Source organism: Budorcas taxicolor, chromosome 11 (genome assembly GCF_023091745.1).
Source record: "Budorcas taxicolor isolate Tak-1 chromosome 11, Takin1.1, whole genome shotgun sequence".
Classification (NCBI taxonomy): Eukaryota; Metazoa; Chordata; class Mammalia; order Artiodactyla; family Bovidae; genus Budorcas; species Budorcas taxicolor.
This window is the reverse complement of record NC_068920.1, coordinates 64,083,082-64,096,300: the sequence shown is the minus strand read 5'-3', so window position 1 is coordinate 64,096,300 and position 13,219 is coordinate 64,083,082. Positions and strand designations below refer to the sequence as shown.

Here is a 13,219-nt window from a genome sequence, read left to right as displayed (position 1 = left end):
TTTGTTTGCCCTGAATACTTTTGCAGTATTTTTAGAGAATCTTTCAAAGAATTTCTGTTGATAAAAGAGAGATCTTTTTAGGCTTATAAGCCTAGTTTAAATATTAACCAAGTAATAGCTGTCATAAATACTAGAAATTCAGTTAGCTTTTCAGAATTTATTTAGAAGTGTGTTAAGTTGTATTTCCAAAGCATTTGTAAATATTCCACAGTAAGCAGTATTTTCTCTTTGAGTTTTTCCTCCATTGACTGTGATTCTTTAAGGGGTTTAACAGTTTTGCTAATGGATATTTTAACCATACTTCAGGATCAATTATGGCCAGATATGGAATCTGTGCAACCAGAGCTAAAAATACCCTAGAGAGGAACACATGAGTAAAGGAGGAACACACACACAGAGTTGTCTCTGATGGTAGGAGCAGCACTGGTTGCGAAATGCAGGTTTAATTTTCGTCTTGTTGCTTGGTTACTAGGATTTGAAAATTTAAAAGGCAAAGTGAAATCTGGTTATTTAGTGGAAGAATAATTTGTCTACTTTTTAAGGACTTATGTTAGTGCTAAGTATCTATGTATAGTATCCATTACTAGTTCAGGATCAGCTAGTTTTTAAAGGAGGACATCTGGAAACGGTATTGATGGCATTAAGATAGTCCCCCTCATCTCAGTCTTGATTGATTCCACTAATTCTACTCCCTTTCCACACCCTTAAAAAAGAAAAATAGAAATAATTTATTTCTTACACTTTTGCTTTAGGCCTGCTTACTAGCTTACACCTAAAATCAATAGTACACTTCTATAAGTAATCCCACTGTAACAGCTTTTTCAAGGTGATGTTGATGACTGATATATATAGTGTACTTTGTCAAGGTCATTATTCTTAATAACTAAATTTAGTTTTACATGATTCACTTTCCTGGGTTTTATAACATGAAGAAGTAAATCAGTCCTATTTCCAGTAGAGAACCCAGTGCCAAATCATTGGGTTTCCTCCTAAAACAGGGTGCTTAAGGGGTTCTTCTGTTGCTGGGTCACTGCACAAAATATCTTTTAATGGTATTTGATGTGATGATCTCATTTCAATATACCTAAGTATAGTCTTTGTTTTGAGGAGCAAAATCAATTGTTTTTATCCAGTACATATACTCACATCGATAGACTAAGCATTAATTTTAAAGTGTAGCAAAGAAGAATAGAACACAACTGTTTAAAAACAACTGTAAATCAAAAAGGAGGTGGGAAATTCTTCTGATATATTCACTTTTAACAGAAATAACAGTTTAAGATAATTTTGTATTTAATACTTATATTATTTTTCAAGGAAAAGACCATTTCAGGCATGAAGAATATCATTGCTGAGATGGAACAGGCATCAAGGTAAATCACTTACTCAAGAAAGATTTGACCACTCTTTTGAGGGCAAAGTGCTGTATTAGGTACAAAGATAGAAACAAGGGGCTTAGTGCTATGTATAAGATGCTAGCTCTCTAATGTTGAAAGGAGGCCTGAGTCTGAGAGAGTAAAGGGAAGATCTGGTGTTTGCCAAAGATAGGAAAGAGAAGAGCATTCAAGATAGAAAGAATAGCAAAGAGCCACAGAAAACCACAAGTGGGGTTCAAAAGTCTCTGGAATGACAAGTAGGTGAATATGTTGGAACCCAAAGCATAAGGAGAGAAACGAAGGAGAGGCTAGGCAGGCAGGCAGAGGGCTGTGACACAGACAGATGAGCCTGTGGGCAGTGAGAAATCACTAAAGGCTGGTGAGATTCTTTTTGTCAGAGAGATTGCACAGGCTGAACAGGTGATGAGAGACTGGGCTTGGGAGGTTGAGGGACAGGGGTGTGGTGTTTGTGAGGGAAAGAATCTAGGAAAATGCCAAATGCTAGTGATGAATACTAGATATAATGAACCTACATGGAAAAAGATTTTTCTTTGAAGAGTTTCCAAGACCTTGTAGGTATGTCTAGTAAGTAGTCAAATATAAGAGTCTAGAGTGTAAGGAAGAGGCTGAGGCACGGGTGATGATTTCAGAGTTGTCTGAGTGTAGATAGGGTTGGGAGCCTCGGATATGAATAGGAACTGTCAGAGAGAAAGAAGGGCTGGCATGAGAAGAATCAGGAGGCTACGGGTTAAGCCCTGAGAACCACTCATTTTTACAAGGGCAGAGGAAGAGGAGCATCCAGCATCTAGAGGTAGGGCGATGACTTTCTTATACGTGAGCGTCAGAATTTTTGAATCTGTAACAAATTGTTGGCTACTGTGTATATTTATTTGGCATCTTTTTCATAGTGTAATGTTGGCAACACAGAGAAGCTTCAATGCACTATCTTTGCAGTATTTATTCCTGGAAATTTAAATGTGTTCAAAACTCTTTAAATGTTTTCACGCTATCTTCTGTCTCATGAAAATTTGTTATTCTGTTTCGGCAAAATGTCTCTTCTCATGTACTGCCTGATTTGTGGAATAGACAGTCTACTGAGGCCCTCATTATGTGTGAACAAGACATTTCCAGAATGCGCCGGCAGTTGGATGAGACAAATGATGAGCTGGCTCAAATAGCCAGGGAGAGGGACATCTTGGCTCATGAGAATGACAATCTCCAAGAACAGTTTGCTAAAGCTAAACAAGAAAACCAGGTATACTTGTTCCCAGAATCTTTTTCTCTGAGAAGGATATGTTTCTTCTGAGCCACAGCCCTCATTTCATTTCATAGCAAAGCTCAGGCTTTGGAACCAGCCATTTAAAAAATCTTTATTACATAGAATATGCCATGTGGTTTCTAAATGAAATTTTCAAACATACAGTTAAATATTAGAGAAAAGAGAGAACAGGGTGTAACATTTGTATTAAATCTTAGGAAGTACTTCCTCAGGGAAGGATAAATATTGGAAAAACTAGCAAATGAAGATAACCTTCACAAATGGTTAAGAAAAGAGTAGGTTTATTTGATGGACTATTAATATGAGTATATTGATCATGCCACGTTATTTGGTCCTCTTTAGAACTGTGATTCTTTTTAGGACAATTTCTCTTATAATTAGTTCCTCTCTAAGCCAGTACAGTTCAGTTTTATCAAGAGCTCTCATTATCAGTATCACTTTTAATTTTATCTTTGGAAAATTTCCCTTGAAAGCTCTCTTCCCCCATTGAGAGTCTTCAATACGGATGATTTCCTTCACGTCACTGCCGCTCGCAGTGTGCTCAGTTTGCATCATAAAAGTCTGTGTTTTTAAACTGTTAAATAATTTACATGATCAGATATAAAGATGCCAGGCTTTGTTAATTATTAAAAGTTGTGTGAAGTGTTAAAGTAGTTTGTTCAAAAGTTAATGAACACTGGGATCCTGGAACAGAAAAAGGACATTCCATAAAAATGGAAGGAATAGGAATAAAATATGGACTTCAGTTAATAATTATCAACATTGGTTCATGAATTGTGACATGTAGTATACTAATATAAGATGTTAATAATAGAGAAAACTGAGTATAGCCTATATGGGCACTTAACTTTTAAAATAAAGTTTAATTTTTAAAAGTTAATAGCAATAAAAACAAGAGATGTGAATTGATAGAATCTACTTTTGTGTGCTCTATTTATAGCTAAAGCAAATAGGCTAAAGCTAACTGTAAATAATATATATGAAAATTAGATGAAAAGCTTTCATCTTTACCATGCAGTTATATGCTGTTAACATTTTTTTAACTGATTTTCAGTGTAGTTTAAAAACTTTATTCTGTCTTTTACATGAACTTTTTAATGTAGCTGAGATAAAACCTCATACCACTTTACATTATGCTTTGTTCTACATGAGGAGACAACAGAGTGAAGTATTTAAGACTCACATGAGTGCAAGTCCCCCTCCTGGCTGTGTGATCATATCAACTGTGGAAATGGAGAGTAGACGAGAGTATGCCTAGCAAGAACTCGGAGCATCTAGCATTATCACTTGATAAATATTTTGTAACTGTTATTAGCTTACTATAACATCATAGTTGTTTGTTATACCTTAATAAACATGTTCTATAATCAGAAGAAAATTATTACCATAACAATATACAAATGTTCAAGAGTAAATATTTGGGTCATAGGGCCCAAATGTAGAATATGGACCCCTCTGTGGACTGCAGGTTGTTAAAAAACCCATATCATAAAAGATTTGGAAAACAGAAACCATAAAATAATTTCTTGCTCAATACCATGATTTTAAACAAATTGAGATGTTTTTAGTGTTTAATCCTGATTTTTTTCAAATATGCATTAACATTTTTCTCTGTTACTAAAAATTTTTCCAAAAGTTTTCATGGGTATATAATATTCTGTGTGGTTTTACCACTAGGTGGATACTGTTATTTATTGCATCATTCACCTAATGAATAAATACTGTCACATAGCAAATAATTCCTTAGTAGACATTCTTTTTCATTAGATTTTATAGATTTGCTTTCAAGTGGAATCAAACGCTTATGAGGTGTCATTTTTAAATTAAGAAACCTTCTGAGTGGACATGAGCATAGTGAATACCAATGTATCCATCTCTTACCTTTAACAAAAAGCAGCATATTTGTCTTTCTTGTTTTTATGGGCTTTTAAAAATGTCTCTTAATACATCACCAGGTAGATCACAGATTTGCTTTCCTCAAATTTACATTTATTCCAACAGTGCATAAGAATGTACATTCCTTGCCATATCTTTGATTGCTAGTAAATTTTAACTTTAAGTATTATCCATTTGTGGTTCCTTTTTTGTGAATTGTGTTTGGGTTCTTTGTCCACTTACTGTTTGGACTCCTGTGTTTTCTCACTGTCTTTATATGAGATTTATGTACTAAGTATATTAATTTTATTTATCATCTTGTAAATATTTAAATATTTATGGTGGTTTTGATGTAGAACAATTTTTAGTTTTTTGTAAAATCTGTCTTTTTCTCATAGGCACTGTCTAAAAAATTGAATGATACTCATAATGAACTTAGTGACATTAAACAGAAAGTTCAAGACACTAATCTGGAGGTTAATAAACTGAAGAATATATTAAAGTCTGAAGTACGTATTTATTTATTTTCCCTTTGGCCCAAGATAGCTGAATTTTCACGAGAGCTATTGATTGGTTGCACTCATAGGAATGGCTGCATCGAGTGCATTTCTTTAGTGCATAGCATATTCTAATGTGGACAGTTGTGTGTTAACTATATATTTAGAAGGTCACCAGTATTCAGAAAGGTAACTCAAGAATGCACCCCTTTTGTTTTGCCACTTAGCCATTTTAGATAAGTAGAACCCTCCTAACTGGATGGAGGACAAGGGGCCAGAATCAACATGGGCTCACTTATATTTGGAAATGGTAATTGACAATTACAAACCTTTGACAAAAGAGGCTTCACCTGATTTTGTAGCAAATCAGAATTGATCACTCTGTTGTGGGACCATCTATTTCTTAGGGCGAGAGGGCAATGGCTCTCTTCTCCATTTCTCTGTTAGTAACCAATCGACATAAAGCTGTAGGGCAGTTTTAAAAGATTGATATACAGTAAGTGTTATAGAAAGTTAAAGAAGGTAAAAATTGATGTGAGTAAAATCCAGTTTATGTATACTGTACCATGTACCTCCCAAGTACATACTCTGTACACAACTGTTATTTTTAGTACAGCAATAGGAAACACACATCTGATTCCTACTGGCACATTGGGAATATCTGAATCTTAAAAGCCAATACAGTAGATTAGTATGTTAACTTGTTAATCAATAGACTTGGCACAGATCCTTCATATTGGTCAAGGTACCATTAGACCACAAAGAGTCAGACACAACCGAGTGAGTTCACGTGACTTCTTCACCATTAGACCACAAGGTGGCGATATTAACTGAATTTCTACCAATCTCATGATTAATCATATTTGTGAGAACTGAAATCTTGATTTGAAAGTCTTATACAATTAGAGTTGTTGTTTATTGTAATTTTGGCAATAAATTTAGCCCAGTGTTTCTGAACTGTTTACTAACAAGAAGGAGAGAAAGAGATCTAGGGTCTTTTAATTAATTACCAGAATTATAAATAAGTTTTTAGAATGAGTTAGTTAAACCATACTATTAAAATAATTTTTTTAATATATTTTAAAAAAGTAGCTTCATGATTATTACTCAACATAGTATATTGTTTGTGGAGCTGATTGTTTTCTTTTAGAAATAAGCTCCTACTTTAGTCAGTCTATAGGGTCTAACAATGTGTTTCTTTATTGTATGTCCAGTATATACCTGAATGTATATGTATGAACAGTGTTTATCAGCATAGGTTTCATATTTTACTTCTGAGCAACTTCTGGCAAGTTGTTAGAACAGAGAGCAAAAGTGAATCAGAACAACAGCCTGTGGTGGAGAAGATTAAGGCTTGGGTTATGAATGAAAGGCAGGAACCAGATAGGAAATACCAAACCCAAAGAATTATCAGAAGTTGATGCTTAAGATATGCAAGCGGTCAGAAGCTCTGTAGTCACAGTACCACCCACAAGAGCAGCCAGAACACCGGAATACATAGATACAAAAGGTCAGGTCAAGGCAGAAACTCAGAAACCAGACCAACAAGGAGTCAGCAAGCAGATATATAGGGAAAAGAGGCAATGAGCAGTTCTATTTAAACAAAAGCAAATGTAAAAACATATTCATTGAGGTCTGGAAGATAAAAGTAAAACCATAACCTTACTAGAGTGTGTGTGACTCAGGAACCAGGGCAGATCCTGGGCCCATTCCCTTTTGTTAATTATTGATTGACCAATTTTCTAAACTGAGAGTATAGACAGGATTCCTTGAGGTTATGCTATAGATGGTCCTCTTGACAAGTAAATTCCTAGTGACCTGGCAAATAATGTTTAATTTGCATCATATGCTTAACATTTTATTCTTTTAAAGTAACACCTAAGGTTTGCTTTTTAGGAATCTGAGAACAGGCAAATGATGGACCAACTCCGAAAAGCCAATGAAGATGCTGAAAACTGGGAAAATAAGGCCCGTCAAGCAGAGGCAGATAACAATACCCTCAAATTAGAACTAATCACTGCTGAGGCAGAGGGGAACAGATTAAAAGAAAAAGTAGATGCCCTCAATAGAGAGGTCGAGCAGGTAAGGTTGGGAAAATATGCTTGTTGTACATCCTGCATCATATTTAAAGGAGTTTTGTTTGGCTTTGCATAAATTAAGTGTATAACAAACAGTTAGGTTGTCTAAGTATACTGTGAATTGTAGTCTGTTAACTGTTCTCCACACTGGTTCTCTAATCTCTTACCTAACCTGCAACTATTAATAGAATAATTTTTAGCATTTTTAAAAATTAGAAACTATTTCAAGCACACAAAAACAGTGGCCTCCCCAAAAGTAATATAAAAGGCCCACATAAGCCCATGTCCAAGGATGGAGAACGCTAACATTTTGCCATATTTGTAAAGAATATATTTATCATTTAAATAAAGTGTCTTTATTTAAAGAAACAAGACATTGCAGACCCAGCTCCGCATCCTTTTCCTCCCCCGCTCTTGTGGTTGGTGTGTAGAACTTTCTTTTTTTTTTTTTTTTTTTTTTTTTTTTTCCTCTATACAAATTTATTTTTTTTTTTTTTTTTTTTTAATTTTAAAATCTTTAATTCTTACATGTGTTCCCAAACATGAACCCCCCTCCCACCTCCCTCCCCATAACATCTCTGTGGGTCATCCCCATGCACCAGCCCCAAGCATGCTGTATCCTGCATCAGACATAGACTAGCGATTCAATTCTTACATGATAGTATACATGATAGAATGCCACTCTCCCATATCATCCCACCCTCTCCCTCTCCCTCTGAGTCCAAAAGTCCGTTATAGACAGCTGCGTCTTTTTCCTGTCTTGCATACAGGGTCGTCATTGCCATCTTTCTAAATTCCGTATATATGTGTTAGTATGCTGTATTGGTGTTTTTCTTTCTGGCTTACTTCACTCTGTATAATCGGCTCCAGTTTCGTCCATCTCATCAGAACTGATTCAAATGAATTCTTTTTAACGGCTGAGTAATACTCCATTGTGTATATGTACCACAGCTTTCTTATCCATTCATCTGCTGATGGACATCTAGGTTGTTTCCATGTCCTGGCTATTATAAACAGTGCTGCGATGAACATTGGGGTACATGTGTCTCTTTCAATTCTGGTTTCCTCGGTGTGTATGCCCAGCAGTGGGATTGCTGGGTCATAAGGGAGTTCTATTTGCAATTTTTTAAGGAATCTCCACACTGTTCTCCATAGTGGCTGTACTAGTTTGCATTCCCACCAACAGTGTAGGAGGGTTCCCTTTTCTCCACACCCTCTCCAGCATTTATTGCTTGCAGATTTTTGGATCGCAGCCATTCTGACTGGTGTGAAGTGGTACCTCATTGTGGTTTTGATTTGCATTTCTCTGATAATGAGTGATGTTGAGCATCTTTTCATGTGTTTGTTAGCCATCCGTATGTCTTCTTTGGAGATGTGTCTATTTAGTTCTTTGGCCCATTTTTTCATTGGGTCATTTATTTTTCTGGAATTGAGCTGCATAAGTTGCTTGTATATTTTTGAGATTAGTTGTTTGTCAGTTGCTTCATTTGCTATTATTTTCTCCCATTCAGAAGGCTGTCTTTTCACCTTGCTGATATTTTCCTTTGTTGTGCAGAAGCTTTTAATTTTAATTAGATCCCATTTGTTTATTTTTGCTTTTATTTCCAGAATTCTGGGGGGTGGATCATAGAGGATCCTGCTGTGATTTATGTCTGAGAGTGTTTTGCCTATGTTCTCCTCTAGGAGTTTTATAGTTTCTGGTCTTACATTTAGATCTTTAATCCATTTTGAGTTTATTTTTGTGTGTGGTGTTAGAAAGTGATCTAGTTTCATTCTTTTACAAGTGGTTGACCAGTTTTCCCAGCACCACTTGTTAAAGAGATTGTCTTTACTCCATTGTATATTCTTGCCTCCTTTGTCAAAGATAAGGTGTCCATATGTGTGTGGATTTATCTCTGGGCTTTCTATTTTGTTCCATTGATCTATATGTCTGTCTTTGTGCCAGTACCATACTGTTTTGATGACTGTGGCTTTGTAGTAGAGCCTGAAGTCAGGCAAGTTGATTCCTCCAGTTCCATTCTTCTTTCTCAAGATTGCTTTGGCAATTCGAGGTTTTTTGTATTTCCATACAAATCTTGAAATTATTTGTTCTAGTTCTGTGAAAAATATGGCTGGTAGCTTGATAGGGATTGCATTGAATTTGTAAATTGCTTTGGGTAGTATACTCATTTTCACTATATTGATTCTTCCGATCCATGAACATGGTATATTTCTCCATCTATTAGTGTCCTCTTTGATTGCTTTCATCAGTGTTTTATAGTTTTCTGTATATAGGTCTTTAGTTTCTTTGGGTAGATATATTCCTAAGTATTTTATTCTTTTCGTTGCAATGGTGAATGGAATTGTTTCCTTAATTGCTTTTTCTACTTTCTCATTATTGGTGTATAGGAATGCAAGGGATTTCTGTGTGTTGATTTTATATCCTGCAACTTTACTATATTCATTGATGAGCTCTAGTAATTTTCTGGTGGAGTCTTTAGGGTTTTCTATGTAGAGGATCATGTCATCTGCAAACAGTGAGAGTTTGACTTCTTCTTTTCCAATTTGGATTCCTTTTATTTCTTTCTCTGCTCTGATTGCTGTGGCCAAAACTTCCAGAACTATGTTGAATAGTAGCGGTGAAAGTGGACACCCTTGCCTTGTTCCTGACTTTAGGGGAAATGCTTTCAATTTTTCACCATTGAGGATAACGTTTGCTGTGGGTTTGTCATATATAGCTTTTATTATGTTGAGGTATGTTCCTTCTATTCCTGCTTTCTGGAGAGTTTTAATCATAAATGGATGTTGAATTTTGTCAAAGGCCTTCTCTGCATCTATTGAGATAATCATATGGTTTTTATTTTTCAGTTTGTTAATGTGGTGAATTACATTGATTGATTTGCGGATATTGAAGAATCCTTGCATCCCTGGGATAAAGCCCACTTGGTCATGGTGTATGATCTTTTTAATGTGTTGTTGGATTCTGATTGCTAGAATTTTGTTGAGGATTTTTGCATCTATGTTCATCAGTGATATTGGCCTGTAGTTTTCTTTTTTTGTGACATCTTTGTCAGGTTTTGGTATTAGAGTGATGGTGGCCTCATAGAATGAGTTTGGAAGTTTACCTTCCTCTGCAATTTTCTGGAAGAGTTTGAGTAGGATAGGTGTTAGCTCTTCTCGAAATTTTTGGTAGAATTCAGCTGTGAAGCCGTCTGGACCTGGGCTTTTGTTTCCTGGAAGATTTCTGATTACAGTTTCAATTTCCGTGCTTGTGATGGGTCTGTTAAGATTTTCTATTTCTTCCTGGTTCAGTTTTGGAAAATTGTACTTTTCTAAGAATTTGTCCATTTCTTCCATGTTGTCCATTTTATTGGCATACAACTGCTGATAGTAGTCTCTTATGATCCTTTGTATTTCTGTGTTGTCTGTTGTGATCTCTCCATTTTCATTTCTAATTTTATTGATTTGATTTTTCTCTCTTTGCTTCTTGATGAGTCTGGCTAATGGTTTGTCAATTTTATTTATCCTTTCAAAGAACCAGCTTTTGGCTTTGTTGATTTTTGCTATGGTCTCTTTTGTTTCTTTTGCATTTATTTCTGCCCTAATTTTTAAGATTTCTTTCCTTCTACTAACTCTGGGGTTCTCCAATTCTTCCTTTTCTAGTTGCTTTAGTTGTAGAGTTAGGTTATTTATTTGACTTTTTTCTTGTTTCTTGAGGTATGCCTGTATTGCTATGAACTTTCCTCTTAGCACTGCTTTTATAGTGTCCCACAGGTTTTGGGTTGTTGTGTTTTCATTTTCATTAGTTTCTATGCATATTTTGATTTCTTTTTTGATTTCTTCTATGATTTGTTGGTTATTCAGAAGTGTGTTGTTCAACCTCCATATGTTGGAATTTTTAGTAGTTTTTCTCCTGTAATTGAGATCTAATCTTAATGCATTATGGTCAGAAAAGATGCTTGGAATGATTTCGATTTTTTTGAATTTATCAAGTTTAGATTTATGGCCCAGGATGTGATCTATCCTGGAGAAGGTTCCATGAGCACTTGAGAAAAAGGTGAAATTCATTGTTTTGGGGTGAAATGTCCTATAGATATCAATTAGGTCTAATTGATCTAATGTATCATTTAAAGTTTGCGTTTCTTTGTTAATTTTCTGTTTAGTTGATCTGTCCATAGGTGTGAGTGGGGTATTAAAGTCTCCCACTATTATTGTGTTATTGTTGATTTCCCCTTTCATACTTGTTAGCATTTGTCTTACATATTGCGGTGCTCCTATGTTGGGTGCATATATATTTATAATTGTTATATCTTCTTCTTGGATTGATCCTTTGATCATTATGTAGTGGCCTTCTTTGTCTCTTTTCACAGCCTTTGTTTTAAAGTCTATTTTATCGGATATGAGTATTGCCACTCCTGCTTTCTTTTGGTCTCTATTTGCGTGGTATATCTTTTTCCAGCCCTTCACTTTCAGTCTGTATGTGTCCCTTGTTTTGAAGTGGGTCTCTTGTAAGCAGCATATAGAGGGGTCTTGTTTTTGTATCCATTCGGCCAGTCTTTGCCTTTTGGTTGGGGCGTTCAACCCATTTACGTTTAAGGTAATTATTGATAAGTATGATCCCGTTATCATTTACTTTATTGTTTTGGGTTCGGGTTTATACACCCTTTTCGTGTTTCCTGTCTAGAGAATATCCTTTAGAATTTGTTGGAGAGCTGGTTTGGTGGTGCTGAATTCTCTCAGCTTTTGCTTCTCTGTAAAGCTTTTGATTTCTCCTTCGTATTTGAATGAGATCCTTGCTGGGTACAGTAATCTGGGATGTAGGTTATTGTCTTTCATCACTTTAAGTATGTCTTGCCATTCCCTCCTGGCCTGAAGAGTTTCTATTGAAAGATCAGCTGTTATCCTTATGGGAATCCCCTTGTGTGTTATTTGTTGTTTTTCCCTTGCTGCTTTTAATATTTGTTCTTTGTGTTTGATCTTTGTTAATTTGATTAATATGTGTCTTGGGGTGTTTCGCCTTGGGTTTATCCTATTTGGAACTCTCTGTGTTTCTTGGACTTGGGTGATTATTTCCTTCCCCATTTTAGGGAAGTTTTCAACTATTATCTCCTCAAGGATTTTCTCATGGTCTTTCTTTCTGTCTTCTTCTTCTGGGACTCCTATAATTCGAATGTTGGAGCGTTTCATATTGTCCTGGAGGTCTCTGAGATTGTCCTCGTTTCTTTTAATTCGTTTTTCTTGTTTCCTCTCTGATTCATTTATTTCTACCATTCTATCTTCTATTTCACTAATCCTATCTTCTGCCTCCGTTATTCTACTATTTGTTGCCTCCAGAGTGTTTCTGATCTCATTTATTGCGTTATTCATTATATTTTGACTCTTTTTTATTTCATCTAGGTCCTTGTTAAACCTTTCTTGCATCTTCTCAATCCTTGTCTCTAGACTATTTATCTGTGATTCTATTTTGATTTCAAGATTTTGGATCATTTTCACTATCAATATTCGGAATTCCTTCTCAGGTAGATTCCCTACTTCTTCCTCTTTTGTTTGGTTTGGTGGGCAACTCTCCTGTTCCTTTACCTGCTGAGTATTCCTCTGTCTCTTCATCTTGGTTATATTGCTGGGTTTGGAGTGGCCTTTTTGTATTCTGGTAGTTTGTGGAGTTTTCTTTATTATGGAGCTTCCTCACTGTGGATGGGGTTCTATCAGTGGCTTGTCAAGGTTTCCTGGTTAGGGAGGCTTGTGTTGGAGTTCTGGTGGGTGGAGCTGGGTTTCTTCTCTCTGTTTTTGAAGACAATGGTCTGCTTTTCTGGTTGCCTGATGACCTCTGCCAGCCTACCGAAGTTGTTTTGTGGAGTTTGCTCGGAGTTGAAATGTTCTTTTGAGGAATTTGTGAGGGAGAAAGTGGTCTTCCCGTCCTATTCCTCCGCCATCTTTTTCAACACCCCAAACTATGTCTTCAAGTCAGTTCAGCCTTTTGGCTCAGAACCTAGTTGATAAACCAGTATGTCATGCTCCGATATTGTTCCTCTAATCTATGTAAATAACCTGGTGTGTAGAACTTTCATGTCAGTTCTATAACTTTCTTGCATACGTTTGCACTTTATCTACATACCGATCACCCACAAATGATGT

The 13,219-nt window shown here is 35.8% G+C and overlaps 1 protein-coding gene across 1 annotated transcript in view; it reads left to right on the top strand.

Moving 5' to 3' along the window:
- Nucleotides 1-13,219, top strand: part of TSGA10 (testis specific 10) — a 62,094-nt gene that overhangs the window by 24,296 nt on the left and 24,579 nt on the right. Inside the window, exons 8-11 of the mRNA XM_052649264.1 lie at nucleotides 1,318-1,373; nucleotides 2,463-2,631; nucleotides 4,929-5,039; nucleotides 6,924-7,109. Of these exons, the coding sequence (XP_052505224.1) occupies nucleotides 1,318-1,373; nucleotides 2,463-2,631; nucleotides 4,929-5,039; nucleotides 6,924-7,109 (522 nt within the window). The remainder of the gene's footprint in view (nucleotides 1-1,317; nucleotides 1,374-2,462; nucleotides 2,632-4,928; nucleotides 5,040-6,923; nucleotides 7,110-13,219) is intronic.